The 21,188-nt window shown below is 42.1% G+C and overlaps 1 protein-coding gene across 2 annotated transcripts in view; it reads left to right on the top strand.

The window, feature by feature from the left end:
* Positions 1-21,188, top strand: part of LOC143007820 (uncharacterized) — a 29,631-nt gene that overhangs the window by 1,834 nt on the left and 6,609 nt on the right. Inside the window, exons 4-8 of one of the 2 annotated variants that reach the window (XR_012964523.1) lie at positions 693-853; positions 954-1,086; positions 1,674-1,977; positions 4,062-4,176; positions 4,477-4,600. Coding sequence is in view for 1 of the 2 variants with exons in the window: in XM_076159291.1 (XP_076015406.1) it covers positions 693-853; positions 954-1,086; positions 1,674-1,850 (471 nt within the window). In the remaining variant the exon portion in view is untranslated. Of the gene's footprint in view, positions 1-692; positions 854-953; positions 1,087-1,673; positions 3,042-4,061; positions 4,177-4,476; positions 4,601-21,188 lie in introns of those variants that run through there. The other variant, XM_076159291.1, reaches the window with a different exon arrangement.

The following is a 21,188-nucleotide window of genomic DNA, read 5'->3' as shown; positions in this document are numbered from 1 at the left end:
CTGCTTACAACCTCTTATAAAACGCCATGTGCATACTAAGATGTTGATGATAACACATGTCATTAATCAGGGGAGGTGTCTGTATACGTTTAAAGCATTCCTTTATCTGGGTGAACTATTTAGAACTTGCTGGAGTCTCTTGATGCTTTCACTATAGACTGACCAAAAGGACATCACACACCCTCTCAAAAACATTCCTGCTAGTCTAATGCGCCCAGAAGACCACCTGAATGTCCAGCATGGTCGCCACACTGTGTACAGATGAACTAATCATATCATTTGAAGAAACCCATGGAGTTGTTCCTCAGCACTGCAGGCCTTTAAACATCTGCTTACATGTCTCCAGTCTTGTTTTTAATTAGAACAAATGTAATATGTTTGAACCTACAGGCTACACGAAATGAGAAACCTTCAGAAAACCTTTAACTGTGCAATAGGCAGATATTTTGCCTCTCTAAAAAGACCTGAATTGTCTCTCCAAGAGTAAATAATGTAAAGCACTGAAGCACACAATGTGCTCGCTGGGTAAAAATAGCTGATTATAGAGTCGGTGCATTGTCCGAAGGTGAGAATTGCATTTTTTTGTCTTTTGCAGAAAATGTAGTGCTGGTATAACATTTATTCTTAGATCAAACTAGCTAGAGGCCCCATTTTAATACAATTGCCTCTCTCCAACTTCTCCTGTTCCCCAGTTAAACGTGAACATGCCGCCTGGTAAGATCCGCTGCAGTAAGAAAAAAATCGTGCTGAGCCGAGGGGAGGACCGGGTTTCCAATTGTGACGGAGAAAGAGGCCTGTATCAGTACTTCAGCTCCGTCCATGGGCTAGGGGGCTTCCAGGATCACTTTGACTGGTACGTCGGAAACCCATCTCAAACTCCAGATTGTGTAGTTTTTGTTCCCATATGCTCACTGTTTAAAGTCTGTTCTTCTTGTGTGTGTGTGTGTGTGTAGGTGGGCTAGTAATACATACTCCATCCATGGTGGAAAGCCATTGCTGGTCGACCCCTTTGACCAGGAAGTGCAGCACATTTTCATAGATGACAACATCCGACAGAACGACGAGGACACAATAGTTCACCCAATGGTACGGCCCTGTCTTTCAGAGGGCATCAAGTCACCCCAGTGTGGTTTTCACTGTTATTACATTGACTTTTTGGGTTAAGGTTAAACTTACACAAATCATGGGCACTTATTTCGTGTAATGTAATTGAACACACACTCTTAGTAGCCAACAGCTCATTCCGTGTGGTCATCACAGCCATCGTCATGACGAGTCACGATTACTTGTTTGAAATGGACACTTTCAATAATTTAACATAAGAAATGATCTGTTTGGGATATTCTTCATCATAGAACAAACTAACCATGACACGATTGTTTCACTGATGTGTTTTGTGGTATTGCGCCATAAAAGAGCTCTCATGATTAAACCAGTTATCCATTTGATTAAGTGTCTTCTGAACCTTAAAAACCTAATCAACATTACGCTCCTACCCCCCCCACCCCCCCATCCCTCTCTTAGTCTCTTCACTTATGACTCATCCTTATCTTTGTGTGTGTGTGTGTGTGTGTGTGTGTGTGTGTGTGTGTGTGTGTGTGTGTGTGTGTGTGTGTGTGTGTGTGTGTGTGTGTGTGTGTGTGTGTGTGTGTGTGTGTGTGTGTTTTTTTCAGGTGTTTTTGGACCCAGGTGGAACCGCGACTCGTACTGCCTGCACTCTGGAGCTATATGACATCAGCCTGGTCCAGACTGACCTCCTGCGGGCCATCTCTGACCCAGGCTACTTCACCCAGCGCGTCCGCATCTGCCAGGAAAACTACGAGAGGAATCTCCAGCAGACGACAAGCTAGAGAGCCCAGCATTTCTCACCAGAGTCTGGTTCTCTCAGGACCGGACTCTGGACTCTTAAAGGAAGACTCTGATGAAGGTCTGGAATAGGAGTTGATGAAATGTATGGAGGGAGGTTACGTGATGGAGGTGGGTCACGGTGCACATACAGGCTGAATTATACAGATTGAGCTTTCAGTGCACATTAAAACACAAGATACCACATACTTTATAGCTTATTTAAAGCAGGAAAGTAGTAAAAGGTCTGCCGTACCTGCAGAGAATGTGGGCCGCCGGAAAGTAAGAGCACTCCAGAATAGAAGAGTTAGTGCTCTCTGCTGTCCTTAGACAATCCTTAATAGGAAGGTTTTGTACTTAATTAAACACCAAAGTGGCCAACCTTCTCTGCAGTAAAGTCTCTGAGGCTAATCATGCTGCAGGATAATTGCTTTAACGCAGTGAAATTTATGTCCCACAGCATAATGCAGGGCAGATATGGTCAAAGTTGTTCATGGTTTAGAGAAGGATCTGCTGGGTTTTTAGTTAACTTCATGAATTCTCCTCAGGGTGCTTGACAAATTAGTTGTCAAAGTCTTGCAGCTGTTACTTTGCCTGCATCACTTCTTTTTATAGATTATTAAGACAGTTTATTTATACCTACTCTTTGACTGCACTGTTTACATCTGTTCAGAACTGAAAGTTAATACTTGAATCTCCTCAGATGAGTGAAGGATCCGGTTACTCAGTATGATGATGATGAGTACCAAAGTATCACTAAACACCTTATGAAGGCATTGCCAGCAGAACATGACATAGAATTATGCTTGTATGATGTCGGTGTAACCTCAAAGCCACGACATGAGGATGTACAATGATTATAGATGATCAGCTGAGGATAATCCATATGTGATGACGCACTTCATACAAAGAATGCATAGAGAAGTAATATCTAGTTGAATGTGGTTTGGGGATTTGTTTGCACCAATGCTTATTTTCAACATTTGCTTAAGCTTTTGTTTTGTTTTAACACTTTTGGGTGAAACACATGAAAATGTGGAGTATTTATTGGCGCTCTTAATGACGGTTTGAGGTTTTTAAGCATATATTTATTTATTTTCTTCCCATGCATTATTTTGCATAGGCATTTTTTGGACAGATGAATAAATGCAAACAGAAACAATAAGCTGAAGAAACGAATTCTCAACAGATTTAATGGAGTGAAAAGCCTGTGCTTCTTTCGCAAGGTTTTTGATTGAAGCGCAGATGAACAACTGAAACCGCTGTGAGGGAAAACACAGAGGCAAAGCTTTATAATGAGGCTTTGATTAATGGGGTTATCCTACATTTTAATGCAAACATTCTTTGAATATACATCACTTGAACCTTCGGACATATTTTTTTTTGATATTAGAACATTTTGGTGTTAAATAATAAGTTGTTTTTTTAAAGTGGTGGTGCTTTTATGTCATGACAGCCTGCTTTCCAGAATGTTCCACAGAAGTGTATCATAGAGAAGCTGAAGGTAAATGGGCCGTAATGCTTCTCAGCTCATTTTGTAATCGGTGCAGGAACACACACTCAGAAATGTGCAGTAGTCGCATGCTCATTGTTATGCAACCTGATGCTGTCTTCAATAAAAATGTATTGCAAAAAAAGGAAACACGCTCTGTCTTTCTAGCTTTTTTTAGCTTTCTAGTGTTGCTTATCTTTGTTGATATTGTTGATATGCTTGTGAAATCCAGCTCTGTCTAGGTTGATCCTGGTGCTCTGCTGTGTTCAGTTGTCTCCTCCCCTTTCCATTGTCTTTGATTAGGAAAGACCTCCAGCATCCATTGTGGATTTGATAATATTTTGCCAGTTGTTACATCTTTGATTCCTGTTTTGGAATTTGCCTTCTTTCAAAACTTTGCCCACAGCTCCCACTGCTCACCCGGCTGTTCAGAGGGAGGAGAGCACTCAATATTCTCTCCTGGGGTTCCTTCCCAAATCCATTGGGTATTAATTAGAAAAAGTAATGTCAGAGCAACCAGGTGTGTGTCATGTCTTGTACTTCAAAATCAGATGTATAAGAAGCAACAAAGAAGATCCCAAGGACAAGATCCCATTTAAACAGACTTTATGTTCTGCTTTCTTCAGCTCTTGGTCATGCTGTTTAATGTAAATAAGACATTATTTAAGTCTAATGTGTATGCCTATATATGGACATTTACAGTGACTGATCCTGTGTGTTGCAGCTGCAGTTTGTCGGGGATCACGAGGGTTACATCCATCCACATGGGGGCAGCAGAGCAGCTTTCGGGAGATCCTCACCTTTTGGATGCAGCATCCTCACCTTCAGGTTACCTGACGGTAAGAACTGAACCTGATGGATTCACCGCCTTGTAAAATAGCACGCTGAACTTCATGGAGATAACTATTATTATGTATCAATAATGGTAGTTGACAATTCAATTTAGTCAGTTCGGTGTGGTTTGCGTTTGGCGCACTGACTACAAATGCAGGAGTTGGTGGGCTTCGGTGCTGCGCAATTGCGCACTGGTAAGTGAGGGGAGGAGAAGAGGAGACGGGAGGAGGAGAGATGTTGAGTCAGTGGAGGGAGAGAGCGCTGATAACTGTTGGCTTCCCTGGACTCTGTTGGTCACTGTTCAGGTCCACGGGAGGAGACATTTGATTCACTGCCTGCTGCTGCGCCCCAACTTGCAGTGTCCAAACATTTACGCGGAGCTCCTCCGGCGAATGCACTGCGCCCTCAAGCCCCCCGCTGGATACAAAGGTAAGGACTGTTCTCCCTCTCACTAACTAACTAACTTTTGACATTTTAGTAAGCTTTTAGTTTCCTCGTCCCGCGACAAGCATCGGTGGAGTTTTTTTGTGGTGGCATTTCTCTTCATTGAGGGCTTTTATTTTGGAAGGTTGATGCGGTAACTCACTTCAACCTCCAGGCAAGTGTTGTTGTCTCTGTATCGGGCGTTGCGGAGAGGCAGTAAGTTACGCGGAAACACGGTCAGGACTCATTAGGTGTGAACATATGCGGAGCGTCTGCATAGTTTAAATGAGTCCACGTTTAGTGTTCAAGCATGTGGCGCAGAAATGGTGTAGAACCGGGCGCAATATTGTGTGAGAGAGCAGGACTGCGCCTCACACACACTCACAGTCACTGTCTTGTCTGTCTGTCTGTCTGTCATCAGTGACAGTTTATCCTCAAATATAATTGTCACTTTGGATAACAATTGATATTAGTGTAGATTATAGAATTGATCCTGAGTTGCTATGATTCTAAGGATTTTGTGTACAGTGTGTTTTTGTGTGTGGAGTAAGGGATTTACTGAAGAGGTTACAGGGCAAATCCGTCCAGCTGTTCAGTGAGACATGTCTTTTATAAGCAGCCTTGTGCCATCTGCTGCACTACCCAACATCTGTAGGGGGGTGTGAGGATCAGCCTCTGCCCCTGCAACTTACAGTTTGTCCCTGTAGCCTCTGTCCCTGCAGCCTCTGTCCCTGCAGCCCCTGTTCCTGCAGCCTCTGTCCCTGTAGCCCCTGTCCCTGCAGCCCCTGTCCCTGCAGCCTCTGTCTCTGCAGCCTCCATCCCTCCAGCCTATGTCCCTCCAGCCTCCAGCGTATGTCCCTGCAGCCTCTGTCCCTGCGACCTATGTCCCTGTGTCGGTTGTTTCTAAGCTTTTCAGAGAGCAACTGCAACTTTTCTGCTCTCTGTTTTGTAGGTGTACACATAGAGAGTGAGAGACAGAGGAGAGAGAGACAGGAATGATTGCTGTTCCTGCTTTTAACAGCCCTTCAGCATCATGTAGTCCCTGGTGTTGCTGCTGTCTAGTCTGCTAAACAGCATGTTTGTCCCTCTAACAGATTAACAACTTGTACCACCTTTTTACTTACTGTGTTGCTTCTACCTTTCCCGTACGACCTGTACCGATAGCCCCCTATCTCGGTGTGAGCTAATCTGCATAATGAGGATTACAGCTGACATGCAGCGTCTGGGCCTGTCTTGCTGGATCCAGCAGAGAGGTGCAGTGATGTGGCAACTCCCCACTGTGCCAGTAAAATGCCACCTTCAATCAGGGCTCACCAGGCTCTGACAGGACCCGGCACTGCTCCTTTCTTACCTTCAGTGTGTGTGTGTGGCAGGAGCAAAGGACAGTGACAGATGGACTGTCCAGGGCATGATATTATCCATGTGTGAAATGAGTTACTGATGCTGTTGTGGCACAGCGGCTTGTCCGATGTAAATGGTGACCTTAAAATGCATGGCGTCGTTGGTAATGAATATATAATTAGATCAGCTTCTGAATCGTTCAAAAGTCTTGCAAATTGATTTGATTGATTGAGTTTTAATTTGCGGCAGTTCTCTGTGTGTGTGTGTGTGTGTGTGTGTGTGTGTGTGTGTGTGTGTGTGTGTGTGTGTGTGTGTGTGTGTGTGTGTGTGTGTGTGTGTGTGTGTGTGTGTGTGTTGCTGTGTGTGTTGCTGTGTTAGAGAGTAAAAATAGTCTAGCTACTACTGGATTTTTGATGCAGATCGATTTGGTTGTTTATTCTTTTCTTTCTTTTTTTTACATTGTACATGTAACAGCTGACTCACCTCTAAAGTACCAAAGACTCTAAATTGTGCATTGTGGCCCACACACACTCCAGAGCGCTTTTTTTCGAGCTGGCCCATTTAATACCTTGACTTATTTATTGATTCATTTGCTTTTGTTTATTTAGCTTTGATTGATTTGATTTCACACTGCATTTTCACTGTAGTCTCCTCTCTTCTTATTGTAGTTTGAGTTGTGCGACCTCATTTCATGCTGCATCTACATCTAAACTCTCCATATTTATTTCAATCCAACAAATAAACTCAGTTTCTAAGGAGGAAGGAGGACGGATGTTTTACAGTTAAACATTACAGTTTGTTTTGAACAATACACAAACATTAAACTTGATAACAGAAAAAATAAGACACATAAACTGCAGCCTGTAAGACGATAATTCATGGGCTACAAATTCTTAGTGCATAAGAATCTGAGATAAACTAAATATTTCAGATATTTATCACTCTGACATTATGGGAGGAATAATGGAACGTAATGTAGATGTTGGAGCTGTGATATTATTGCACCCATTCTGTGTTGTGTGTGTGTGTGTGTTTATATGTTATATAAATGTCACAACACTCATTACTCTAAACATTTAATAGCCTCCTGGTTACTTCAAGACAGAGTATACAGGAGTGTACAGGACAGAATGTCTTTGAATGTGACTGATGTGGACACACACACACACACACACACACACACACACACACACACACACGGACACACACACGCACAGGCACAGGCACACGCACACGCACACACACAGCAGAGAACCCTTGATGAATATGGGGCTGAGCCAATATTCCCATCAGAGGATTAAGTAGGACACTAACAGGGGACAGTTTGGACATCCAGTCTGCCAATGCAGGGGATTTTGGTCTGGGTGAGCTAAGCAATTCTCGAGGGGGAGAGCGAAGAATGAAACAGATGTAGCAGCTGGAGTGGGCAGCAGAACAAGGAGTCAGTGTTTTAATTGTTTTCGCACTTATAATGAGACTGGAAGAAGGGATGAGGAGGAGAGGGGGAAAGGAGTGAGGGTTTGAGAAAACACAAAGAGCACCGCCTCACTTCCATGTTATCTCCTTCCACCTGTGGAGATCCGTACTCTTTTCCCGCTGGGTGAGTGTGTGTCCACCTTCAGGCTAGGTCACATGTCAGTCTGCCGCTGGTATGTTAATTTAAAAGCTTACGTTATGTTGGACCACTTGGTTTTCTGAGCAGGATTCTGTCAGGGCCACTATGCAGCTTGGGTAAACAAGTGTGTTTAGTGTGTGCGACTGTGTTTGTGTGTCAGTGATAGCAGCGTTATTGTTTTATTGTATGCTAAGTGATATCATGGGATTCTTGCTTCTCATTAGTGGTTTAGCTTAGAGGGCAATTCTGGGAAACACGCAAGCATGTAATTCTTTAGTACAACAAAACAATGACTCACTTGATTACCAGCTTATAAAAGCTTCGACTGAAACAATTGGTGATGGGGCGAAATATTCCTCTAGCACAGGGGTGTCAAAGTAAAATACACAGAGGGCCATAAAACTACATTTGCTACAAGTCGAGGGCCGGACTGGTTCAATGTTTATTAAAACATATTGAAATGATTGCACATAGCCTATTGAACCAAGACCTCACACAGTGTATATTATTGAATCATTTAATGAATCAAGCAATATTTTCTTATGGCTCTGTCAGTAATTTCAACAGAAACATTTTTCAACAGGCAAACAGCAACCAAGTAAATTTCCTTCAAAAACAAAATATGTTCCTTAACAAGATAACAAGATAAATGCAGAAATGAAATTGCATGCATTATGAACCCAAAATGCATTATTGTACTGCTCTATGATCCTCACCAATCACTGCTTTCAAATAGTAAAATGAGAAAATAGTAACAAATGTAAACATTTAACTGAATTAAAAACTGAAAATACGTTAACGCTCTGTGATGCTCACTTGTCTGAGGCTGAGCCTGAAACTTGGTGGTGTTTCATCTTTTGTACAATTTCATCAATGTTTGGGGTCAGGCTCTGAGCTGAGGAAATCCTCAGGATTGAATGAAGGTGTTCATCAGTTAGCCGGCTCCTATGTGATGTTTTGTTAAGCTTCATCAAAGAGAACAGTTGTTCACACAGGTATGTGCTGCCAAACATAGAGAGCGTCTGAGCCGCTTGGATGCGCAGCTGGGGCGTTGTGTCGGGGATGAAACATGCAAACTCAGCAGCGCCCACTCTCTCATATTTTTCCTTCAGTGCGTCATCACACTGGAGCTCAATCAACTCCATTTGTAGGTTTGGTGGTGCGCTTTCCATGTCAACTGCAAAAGGATTGCTGAGCAGTTCAAACCTGCTTTTTTGGGCTTCAAAGTCAGCAAATCGGCGTCGGAAGTCGGCGGCAAGTACGCTGAGTTTATCAGCAAACTGTGCACTCGGGAAAACAGCGGTTGAGAGCTTCTCTTTCATGGTCTGGCAGCTCGGAAAGTGGCTCAAGTTTTCTTTCCGCATCTGCGTCTCCCACAGACTCAGCTTGAGTTTAAACGCCCTCACTGTACTGAACATGTCAGAGATGATGCGCCCCCGTCCCTGCAGCTGCAGGTTCATTACATTAAGATGGCTCGTGATGTCGCACAGAAACGCCACTTCACACTGGAACTTCTCATCTCGGAGCGCTGTAGTGTCTTTCCCTTTGCTTTCCATGAACTGACAGATCGCTCGCGGTGCATTGTGGGGAATGTAGTGTTACGCTGGTGCGTGCAAAACACCAGCGGGCAGCCGCGGGCCGGTTCTAATAGTAATTAAATATCATCCCGGGGGCCATAGATAATTCATTTGCGGGCCGGATCTGGCCCGCGGGCCTTGAGTTTGACATATGTGCTCTAGCAGTTACAGCAGGATGACTGGTGCCAACATAACACCTAATAAATTCCTTACTCCTATCTTGAAATTCAGCCTCTGCCTTATCCCTTAGGGTTAAGGGTTAGCATGGTCAGGTAATCAGGGTACTTCTGCAGAAATCGATGTGTTAACCTGGAATCTTGTAGTCCCTGAGCCTGGTTAATGAAATCAGGTAGAGGCCATGACAATGACTGGTAATTGTATTGAAAGTCCACCAGACTGAAACTGGTGACAACACGTATTCATCACTAAGAGTCATTGGCCTTGGTAGTAAGTTAGAAGAAGAAGTAGCTTTAATTCAATCAGTAGCGGAATGGCTTAAAGTATTAGTTTAGCATTGACTGTTTAGAGAATCTAGCTCAGCGGGGGAGGAGCATTTCATGATTTCCTCCACTTTTCCGTTCTTCAGGATCCAGGCTGAGAAGGGAAACACGGAGCAGGGAGCAGGAAGAGAAACGGGTAGCTGTGTGATAGCTTCAGGTTTAACTCTGCCCATCAAAGAGAAAACTGCTTTATTATGTAAATATGCAAATGCAAATGTGCACAGACACCTGCGTTGTGGACAGCAGTGACATCACAAACATAGACATAGTGTGAAAGCCTGAGTGACTTTGCCGTCAGGTTGTGTGTACGGGGCACATTACGCCTGTAAATGCAGATGCCTGATTCTCTGCAGATGACTTGATTCTCTCTGTACTGTGTGTATGCAGTGAGAGCAAAGTGCTGGTTTTCATGTGGTGAACAGCCATACTGTATCTCCCTCCCTGGCTCTCGCTCTCTCTCGCTCTCGCTCTGTCTCCCACACTCATTATGTCTTTCAAGATGGGACGTACAGTTGATTTCCTGTATGATGCTGAATGATCAAAACCTACTTCAGAGATTTAAATTGTTTCAAAACCAGAACATTTGCAGTTGATTTAATAATGGCACAACATGGCCAAACTTACTAATACTTCATTTTCTGGCTTATGACTCCTTAAGCATGAGGCATTCCAAGAAAGATTTTAAAACCATTTCAAATTTTCCATCATTTAGATTTTTTTGCAAAACAATTGTTCTATCACTCCCTCAACAATTTTTGCTGCATTCTTTTCAGCCTGAGGTTTGATATCGTTTGTCCTTCATGTGTTTCGCACTTCTTGCACAAAACCTTCATATTCCATGCCAAAACTGAGCAGTTCTCCAAAAATCATGGCTGCCAGTGTGATTTCCTGTGACTGTTGATCCAGATGGTAACTGAAAATACTTTTCAATTCGGAAAGTATGTTCATCCTGCATCTTGATCAAAATCCAAATGCAGATGCAAACGGTCTCTGTATCAGGTTCACTTTTGTACACTCGTTCTTCAAAAACAAGCTCAGTGGTGCTAAATGCTTTAACAGACAGAATCTTTTAATTTACACTCTGCCTACACAGGAACAACTTGACATCTTTGTCTGTCAGTGTGCATCCAGCAGCAGAAGCTGTAACCTCTGCTCCTGCTTACTGCTTACTGTCCAAACACACACTCCAAACTAAACTCCCCCCCCCCCACCCACACACACACACTGTCTGCTCACACTCTTATTTTGACTTTCTCACCCTTCACAATCAGCATAACCCCTCTTGTCTGTGCAAAAATGTTCATTAAAAATATGAAACAGCTTTAGAGTGAGAGACCTCCTTCCTTCCTCAGTGGAGTAGTTAGACTTCAACAGTCATTCATTTAATGAACCGTCTAACAGGTCTCCATACTGCGGGGTCTGCAATTTAGTCTTTGATCTCCTCTAAATGAACCTCTAGTGAATCTGAGGAAAAAGGAATATTGACTTAGCTTCCTTGATTAAAACATTATTAGTCTCTAATCCAGACCACAAACGTTTATATATGACAGGGAGATTGTTTTGGACCTCTTCTTCTCCTCAAATCAATAAGCCAGTAACATTGATCTAATGAGGGACATCCCACCAGCTGATGAAGCATTTAACCTCCCTTCTTCTCCTGATTTGTGAGACAATTCGGGCCGCCGACTCTGTAAATTATCTACAATTTCAAGGTTGTTGTTGTTGATTAATGTTACATGCACAAATGAGGATCTACAACTTAAACTTCAGTTACATACACATTACTACTAACCCATGGAGGGAACTTATTTATAGCACAAAATAAGAGATGCAAACAGTCTTTAAAGAAGGCTTAAGGTAAAATAAGTACACATGTAACCTTGTGCATGATGTCATCCTCTGCAGAGATGAGGTCAACAGCAAAGACTGTCTAGTTGATGCAAAGCTTAGCATGTGATTGCATGTGCAGTTCACTCTCCTGTTCAGCCATTTGAAGGCAACGCGTCTTCATCAAATAACATTATGCATTATGTGTTTTGTTTGTTTTTTAAATCAGCATGCTTTGTTGGCAGCTTTGTCCCTAATGTTTACTTCTAATGGCTTCTTAACTAAAGAGTATGTACAGTGGTCAACTTGGTAAACATTTAGCACACGCACATGTTCTTCATTCTGTCTACTTGAGTGTGGTCATGATGAACAGGAAGGGAGGACCTACACTTTATTAGTTTGTGTACACAGCATTTCAAATGTATTGGTTGATTAATCAAAACGTATAAATGAATTTATTGTATACTTTGCACAACAACATTTGTCTCTACTTTCCTCCCTTTTTCTCCAGCTCGTCTCCTCTCTCCTCTGATCTGCCCTTTACTCACCTCACATTACTTTTCCTTAGGAGCTTGTGCTTGTACCACCACAGAGCAGATTAGTCAACACTGTGCCAGACAGAAATGTTTTTGTCTGCTTCTTTCCTGCTCCCCATCATGACCCCGCCCTCTCTCCTCCTTTCCCTCATCTACTTCTATCACATTCCTCACTGGCATTCTTCTTGTTTATTCACACTCTTCCATCATCTCCTCCTCCTCCTCCTCAATCTCTCTCTTTCCCTCCATGGTGTTTTGCTATAATTCGGCCTTCCATCTTATCTATTTGAGGACGTAAGCCGATGGGTAGATTTTGCAGAATGCCTTGTTCTGGTTTCTTATTACACATCCTTATCGTTGTGTGTGTGTGTTTGTGTGTTTCTCCTCCACCAAGGTCATATCAGTTGTCGTTTTTAGCAAACATAAATCCAGATTTTCACTACCATCACCTTGGAATCAGATGTGTTATAATAGATTCATCTTTCAAATGAATTGTACAATGGTTTCACAGACATCATGCAATACAGAATCTAATTTGGTACCTTAGAAATATGTCAAACCTGTTTTATATCAGCATCACCTTAGATGTGTCCCTTGTCTGAGCATGTACAGTATCATAATCCATTAGATCTGTATCACTACGCAGATCTGGGCTGAATTAAACAAATGCAATATTTAAAAATGTAAACTTTTGCATTCCACGTATCTGCAAATGACAAATGAATGACATCATAACCTCCTTAGTGCTTTTCAAGCAGCTCCATGCCACACTTTGTTTCTCTCCTTGTCCATTCAGACCCTCTGTTCCAGCTCTCCATCAATTCCACTATTTTTAGTTGTTTGATTCCCGTTTCCATGCAACCCCTCTCTCAGGATGGAAAGCTGCCATCAGCAACAGCTCGTAAATCTGCTGATATATCTCTGTTTATCTTGACAACAGGTCTGCTCCTTTTGAAAGAGTCACTCTGTTCTCCCCCTGCTTCCATCTTGGCCGTGTTCCGTCTTCACACTTCACGCTTTTTTTTATTTCCATCAGTCTGACCTACTTGATGATTTCCCTCAGTTGTTGAGCGGAGCTAGTTGTCTCCTTTATTTGTCTTCTGCCTGAGTTTTTCATTTTGGAGTGACGCTCCTGTGTTTCTCATAAAGTTGATACCTCCATGGAATGAAAGATGAAAGCGCCGCTGTGTTCTGAGAAAAAGTTCATATGCAACGAGCTACTGTATATGAGCTGTGGGCTTCAATGTCTCTCCGCTCTGCAGGAAGGTGCATCTCTCCTTATTACTGCAGGGTGAGACACTTAAGATGAAATAAATATGGAAGCATTCCCCTAGAGTGTGACTTATTTTAAAAAATGTACATGGAAAAATTCCTCTTCCAGGAACAGAAATAAAATGAAGTGAAGTTTTTTTTTTTTTTATCCAGCAATTTGTTTTACCCATCTAAAGAATGATAAAGACTACAGAATATTTCTTTATCTCATCCAGGGGAGGAACGTAGCCAGCATTCTTCCAATGCAGTGGGATTATCTCCAGCCCAGTGTGTGTGACCTTTGACTCGCATTCTGTTGTAGCTTAACAGTCAGGCTGGTATTATCAGAAAAACAGACGGATATTGGGTACGGCAGCCGTCTGGAAGGAAGCCTGCACACCATCATTTGGATTTTTAGTCCAATTCCCCCTAACTGACAATCAGAAGCAAAGTCCTGTTTTTTTAATGGTCCCCGATATCAGATTCTCCAGTAGTGTGAGGTTTGTTAATTGCGTATGTCACTTTCTCTGAACTGCTCGGAAGTCCCTCAGGCTCTCCTGTTGTCCGGTGGGGGGGCTGACAGAGTTAAAGTGCAGTGAGACACAAGCAAAGATCGATAGCCAATTTGGAGCCAAACTGACTGAAACAGCAGAGGTTATAAACACCACAACACCACCTCCAGTTCGTGCTGCACATGTGTCGGCCATATTCACACAGACGCCATAAGACGCTTGATCTCTAAACTGATCTCACTTCGATCTAGAGAAGTTGTGCAAGATTTATGGAATGCATTTAACATTAAACTATAACACACTGAGCAATGCTTTACCGGAGGGAGCATTAGTTGATAAATGAACAGACCTATTGGCTCAATTGTCTTACAGACGTCCCCTCTGGGTCGTCATTAGATCATGTGTGAGGCTCTACCGTTTATGTGAACAGGGTTATGCAGGTTAGTGTGAGAATTCAGAGCCAGAGTGTGGTCGGACCTGATGGTGATGGATGACACAGGTAGTGGAGACGCTCTAATAAGAACACTGGTGGTGTATCCACGTAGCAGGGAGACAGATTGAAGTTACAGGTCATAGGATCACAGTTAATAATTGCTGTCAGGGTTATAGAAATAACCTCAAATCTTCCACTAGGGAAGGATCCTTTATTTGTTGTAACATAATTTAATATACTGTATATTAGCTTTCCTGTAGACGCTGATTTGATATTTACTGTACTTTCATGTCAGAGTTGGGGTCTGATATCTGCCTCAATACATTACAACTATTAATTCACCAATCTTTGAAGGTTCCTTGACAAAATTTTAACCACTAGTTGTTAAAGTTCGTCCTAACCTACTTACACATCCAGTTGTTGGAAGATTGGACTGATTACTTGCACATCAGATATGTTAGCTGGTCTCATGCGCTTTGAGAAGTCTCAGAAGCTGAATTATGCAGAAGTGTGTTTGGATTTCCTGTTAGTTAAATCTTCAGATCTTGATCTTCAGATGTTGAGTTGGTCCCCGGGTGCTGCAGTGTGGCTCACTGCTCCTCCCAGTTTGGATGGGTTCAATGCAAACAGTTAATACAGTTATTGTCATTTTATTCTCTATCCATATCTACAGTATATATACCTTTGTTGTTGCAGCAAGCAGCAGTATTTTGATTTAGAAGTCTTTCATTTACCACCATTGAACTGAACACATTGATATTTTGTTGTAGCAATCTAAATCTAAACCTATTCTATTGTGATCTGCTCTGTCATGTCATGATATAATGCAACTACTGCCAGTATCATAAAGTATGTACCTAAGTATGTATTCTACACTTCATCACTCATGCATGTTGCAGAGAGACATTTTTTTCAGTCTCTATGTTTTAAAGCAGTTGCTACAGCCAGAGGAAGCAACCAGAGGAGGATTACATCCAGAAGATTAAACTCAACAGAGGTGAAACAAGCACCATAATACCAACATGCTTCTTAGTACCCAGTGGGGTCACTACATGTGATGTGAAGGCTTATCAGTTTGCATCACTCTATCACCCTGCACCTCCATGATGTCAGCTAGGCTGTCGCCGTGGTGACGGGTAATGGAGTGACTGATTGGACAGCTAACCTCGAGGGCATGTGTGATGACTGGGCCTGCTGTTAGTGTGAATGAAGGGAAAATGTGAACCGGAGGGAAATGCTTTCGTTTAGTGTGTGGGGTTGACGGGATGTGTTATTATGATTCCCATCCAGACTAAACACATTTTACTTTGCTCTTATGTCCCTCATTGACTGTAACAATCTCGCCTCTCTCTCTCTCTCTCTCTCTCTCTCTCTGTCTCTCTCTCTCTCTCTCTCTCTCTCTCTCTCTCTCTCTCCCCCCCCCCCCCCTCCCAACTGCATCTATATTTATCTCTTTGGCCTCTATTCAACGATCCTCTTTTCATTTATCTTTATCCCTTTATGGTCTTTTTTTATGTAAACTACTACTTAGCATTTTGCTTTCAGTCCCCCCCTGCTTCTACTTTGAAGACTCTCTGCTCTTGTTCTTATTTGGTCAGCGTGTTGTAGAGTATGCATGTGTCTGTCTGTCTTTATCATTGTACCGACTTCATATATATTTTGTCACACTGGTTGTTGTGATCTTTACTGAATTCCATCCCTGTGAATGTTGTTAACACTCACTGGCTCCAGTATTGAGTTCCTGTCTAGCGGTGACTGAGGCTTCTTGGAGAAAGGCAGAACCCATTCGTACCGAATTTCACTAACAGTCCATTACCTCAGGAGGTTTTGTAAGGACAGGAATTTCAGAATGCATAATCACTTTTAAAGGACGACATGGTTGATATCCTGGGAACATCTTCATGTGATGCACGCAACCACTCACGCTGGTGTTGTTGTTGACGTCGATTCAGATTTGTTACACTGCTACACCTTTCCCTCAGTTGTTAACACTTTTCACTGTGAGTGTTCAGATAGGGCTGCAGGAGCTATGGTCAGAGCGGATATGTACATTTTGTGGCAGCACATATTGACACAATCCATAGAAAAGAATAGAAACATCGTGAGGTTACAGGCTGCACTTCTGCAATACTTAACATAAAAATATGTTTTAAAAAATGGATTGTGTTTGCTTGGAGCAATGAAAACAGCTCGAGCGTTGGTCCTAAATATGCAGCCCTGGAACCATCCTTGTGGTACCGTATAATGCTGGGATCCAATTTAACACTTCAGAGAATATTAACAGCTCAACACAAGTGTTTTCAGTGAAGCACCAGAGGAAATAACCACCAGTTTTTTTTGTTGTTGAGAATTCTCCCACACTTTGCCTTTTAGTGTAGTCTCTATGTTAGAGTTAGAGTGAATATGCTGAGTTCAGCTGCAGCTCAGACTGCAGGGACAGCTGGCTGTCCACAGGCTCAGCATTTATCTTTTAGTTTACGGCAGCAGCATACTTTAAGATGACAGCCACATTGTCTACTGTACCAGCTGTTCCACTGTAGAGGTGGTGCAACTGCATTGAATCCCTTTGTCAAAGAACCGCAGTAAAACAGAAAGAAGGATCTATGATTTTCGCAGAATGGCGATGGCGGTGTCAATATAGCTTTAGATATCAATCCCCCACTGTCCCTACGAAATTGAGCCTGTATTTCTTGCGGAAGTGCACAAATGAACAAACTATTAACAAGGGCTGTCGAATGATTGGTATCATGGTGCGTGTGTGTGTGTGTTAGTATGAGGATGAGCTCACTCACATGGTTTGCATGCAGCTAAAGCCGACTTTATCATGCACACAACGTAATAAGACCAGAAACGTCTCTCTGATATTGCTCAGACATCTTTAGATTAAAGAACAACACAAGATCTGTGTGAGTTAAAGTGAGATTTTCTTCCCCTCTTATGATCTCATTTGGTGAGGAATCTGGATCTGAATTCCTTCAAGTTTCCTGACTAATTGGGGCATAAGAGTAAAGAAGTGAAAACAGACTGCCTCTCAGCTAAGCTTAACCAAAATCTCAGTCAGAAACACACTGTTTACACTCGTGTTAGTTTCAGTTTGCCCTCGTCTGCAGGCAGTATTTTCTGTCACACAACTGTGACTGCAAAATGCCATTAGCACTTAAAAGGCTTTTGCTGATATCTGGAGGAACAGTCTTTTCATTTTAGCGTGTCTCATATGCACCTGCCTAAGGCCTCCTCTCCTCTCTTCTCTAGCTAAGCTCAGCTGCCTATCTTGGGGATTCCTCACTATCTCCTTGATGGGTCACGACTAATCTGTAATCTTCTCATACGCAGCATCCTGGAGGTAAAAGATGCTGTCATGCACAATGGAAAGTGCGGGCTTGGGAGTCAAGGGAGGAAGTGTGATGTAGAAATGTGGGAGAGGAATGGGAGGCGACGAAGAGATGAGTCAAAGCCGGAATTGAAGCGCAGCAGCAACAAATGCTGCAGAAGTCCATAATATAAAATGTCTTACAAGCGAAACCATCATCCAGCTTCGTATCAGGTAATAGATTTCTCTCTCACAATGCTATTATAACTCAACTTCTTACTGTTCACATTTTCGATTTGCATTAAAATGTGATATGTGTTCACATTTTTTCACCAGATGTGGAAAAAAATCAGGATTCTGAAACCACTTAAAAGGATTTGATTTGATGACTGGAAAGCAGGTGTGACTCAGTGAGCACATCCTCATATTTCCACTGCACTGGTCACCTCAAATCACATTTCAACAAATCGTATTTGAAAAAACAAGACCAAGATGAGTCATCCAAAATGTTCTGCCTTACTAAAAGAGACAAAAGAGGGATTTCAATTTTTCTCCTGACAATTAGAGAAAGCCTCCATGTTGGTTTCCAGTGATTCAGGATTGGAAGAATGGGTTATTGTACAGCTGAGGAAGCACTGAGACGTTCCCATAGATTTTTCCTGAATGTTCCTGCTCGCCCTGTGAAGCAGCCAATCATGCTGTTCTTCGCTGTTCTCACACACCTGTTTAATGATCAACAAGGTGATTCATTGCCAGTGTTCAAGCAAAACAAAGGCAGATTTTTAGTTTAGTTTAGCTCAGTTAACAATGTTCAAATGCAAATTGGCAGTGTTTCTGTGAAATGATTTTAATGGAATTTGGCTTGGCTTTTCTCATTCTGCAGTATTAAGAACAGAAGTAAAACCAGGGAGGACTTTCCACAATCTACAGCTCTCAGGGAATTGAAAATGTTCACATTCTCAAATCGTGTTTCTCACAGACAAAATACCAAAAACCAAATACTAAGTAAAGAAATGGCCATCGCCAGTTTTGTGCATTTTTGTATTATTTCAGGTCAATGGAAACACAACTATTGACCACAAAGAAATGTAAATAAGACGGAAATCTCAAGATAGGAGGATGTGGAAATGAGGTAGACATCAGAAATATGAATTATGGATTAAATGCAGCATCAAACCTTCAGATGAAGCAGCAAGCAACAGGAGGGGGGGAGGACAAGAGTTTTGAACTTTTGCTGTGCTGCTAATTGCTTTGGAGACTCAGCTGTCATAATAAAATAGCCACTATGAAATTAAAAGGCCTCTAAGTATTCATAGAAGAAAGTAAAGCAGGCAGAGCAGCTGCTGTGATTATGCTGTACACACTAAACAGTTTGAGCTCAGAGTGCCTCTCCAGCTCTGATCTGTGGGAAGTGAAACATAAACAGTTTTGACTTGCTGTTGGACAGGAAGTCTTCAGAGGCAGGCACACATTCTGTTAAGATGAGATCACTTGGCAGGAGTCAACCGCCTTAGCTGTGCTGTTCTTTGTTCACAAAGGAGATAAATGAAAAATGAAGATGAAAAATACATTTGTGCCATTGCGGTTGTTGATTTAGTCGGATATATGTACAGGTTTCTCTGTTGTGATTGGCCAGCCGCTACACACATTGGACACTGGCCAAACACTCTCTGGCCTTGCACATTGAGTGTGTGTCTGAGGTTAACCAGACAGGTAACATATTAACGGCAGCATTTTATGGAGATAAAGCTCAATGCAAAAACATGAATGTTACAGGGCCTATGGTTCAATTTAGAAACAGTGCCATCACTAACATGCAAGATACATTTCTACACAAAAAGAGTGACAAATTACATACACACCAGTGACACTAACAGTATGTGAGAATGACTTAATTGTAGTTAACAGAGCATGACGTGTTATGTCTCTGTTATTGAAACAAAGTGGTGAGGTATTTTCTTCCAGCATGACACGGAAATGAAACGGTACCATACTGCTGTGTTCTCGCTCGATCCTGCTCTTATGATTTGGCCTCAATTTACTGAATTGCTTGTGCCTGTGCCGACCTCTAAGGCAGCATCTGCTCTTGGTAACCTTTTAGGTGAATTAATGAGGTGCTGTGTTTTACAGCCTGTAGCACGGCGTTCACCGTTCATCCATCGCTGGCGTGTGCTGGAGGTGTTCAATTTAATTCACAGGAACAAAGTGATGGCATTGTTTGAATGTCGTCCTCATCCTTTTCCTGACCATTTCTCAGCCCACTTTCTGCTCTGTTATGCACAAATGTACCATCATCAAAGCCTCCATCTGTTTCCATTAGTACATGTCAATTCTTGCTTCTTCAGGAGATTCTACCTGACAGCCGCCTGCCGCTCCTCCACTCGCTCTCTGAGGATAAACAGGTGCGACCTCAGCAAACCGGACATAGAAAGACATAAAGTGTTAGTGCTGCACTTCAGCTTAGCAAAACCACAAGCGATAACTCCACACATTCAGAGGGAGACTTACAGAACATCACATGCATATTTTTATTTATTTGTCAAATAAATTGGCACTTTTCTTCACTTATCTCACTTTTGTTGCAATCCTTACTGTCAGTACGGAATTGCAAACTCAACTTGTCGCACGAGCATAAGCCTGGACTGCAATTTCAAGAATCACAAACTTATAACATCAACATCAACTTGTGACGCACCAGCACATCCTGCTTCTTTTTTTAGCCATGATTTATATTCCTCTGCATATCGCAAGCCGTTATTAAAACTGCATTTGTCTGGCACGGTGATGAGTCACTGACAAGCACTCCAGTCAACGGAAGAAAATAAATTCTCATTGTTTTCTCTTCTTGGGCTGAAGCTTGACTTTATTATGACCATTATTGTAGTCAGTTGGGATATTTCATATTTCCAAAACATTCCCAGGCCTGGAAAGTATATTTTTTTTATTATTATTATTTTACATGACTTACTGTTAAGAAACCTGGCATTTCATGGCAATATTTTGAGTATTTCACCATAGAAAATACTGTTTGCTGATTTTGTTTCCTCGAGTTGGACACAAGCCGCCACAGAGAAATCTTCCTACATATAAACCTACTACAAATCATACAAGAAAAGGAATGACACAGTTTTGTTCGAGCTCTTATAGTCTGATTGCTTGGCATCTGCTGAGGTCTTTAAATGTTTATGTTCCACGCAACGGATTATATAGTGATTGTCGTATGTCGTGTCTCTGTTTCTATAATTAAAACAGTAGCTGCTACAATCAGTAAACAACAAAGCTTTAACTCTGTTATGTGTCAGAGGAAGAAGATGCCAGGTTTTTATTTTACTTCTTTCATTTTCTTCTGTTATAAAGCTGTCACCTGCAGTCATAAGGCTTCCTGCAAACAAAGCAATGACACAGTTGAACTTCTTTGCATGTCGCGCTGTGTGAGTTGATTATGATACATTCCTTTTCATGACCTGCGCTTGAATGTAAACGTGTGATATTGAGTGGGATGCATGTCGGATTGAACAATTTACCGCAGCACTATGACAACAGGAAAAAAAAACAAATGCAGGCGAAAATACTTCACCAGCTTGTCATCCATCTGGTTGGTTAATAGACTCATGTCATAGCAGTAGTCAAATTCTGAGATTTCAGTCCTGAATATATGACAGCCACAAAATTGCTGCAGTCTGTCTCAATAG

Source organism: Genypterus blacodes, unplaced genomic scaffold (assembly GCF_046128005.1).
Source record: "Genypterus blacodes isolate CSIRO-AG114 ecotype Tasmania unplaced genomic scaffold, CSIRO-AGI_Gbla_v1 ptg000094l_1, whole genome shotgun sequence".
In the NCBI taxonomy this organism is placed as follows: Eukaryota; Metazoa; Chordata; class Actinopteri; order Ophidiiformes; family Ophidiidae; genus Genypterus; species Genypterus blacodes.
This window is presented reverse-complemented; position numbering and strand designations above follow the sequence as displayed.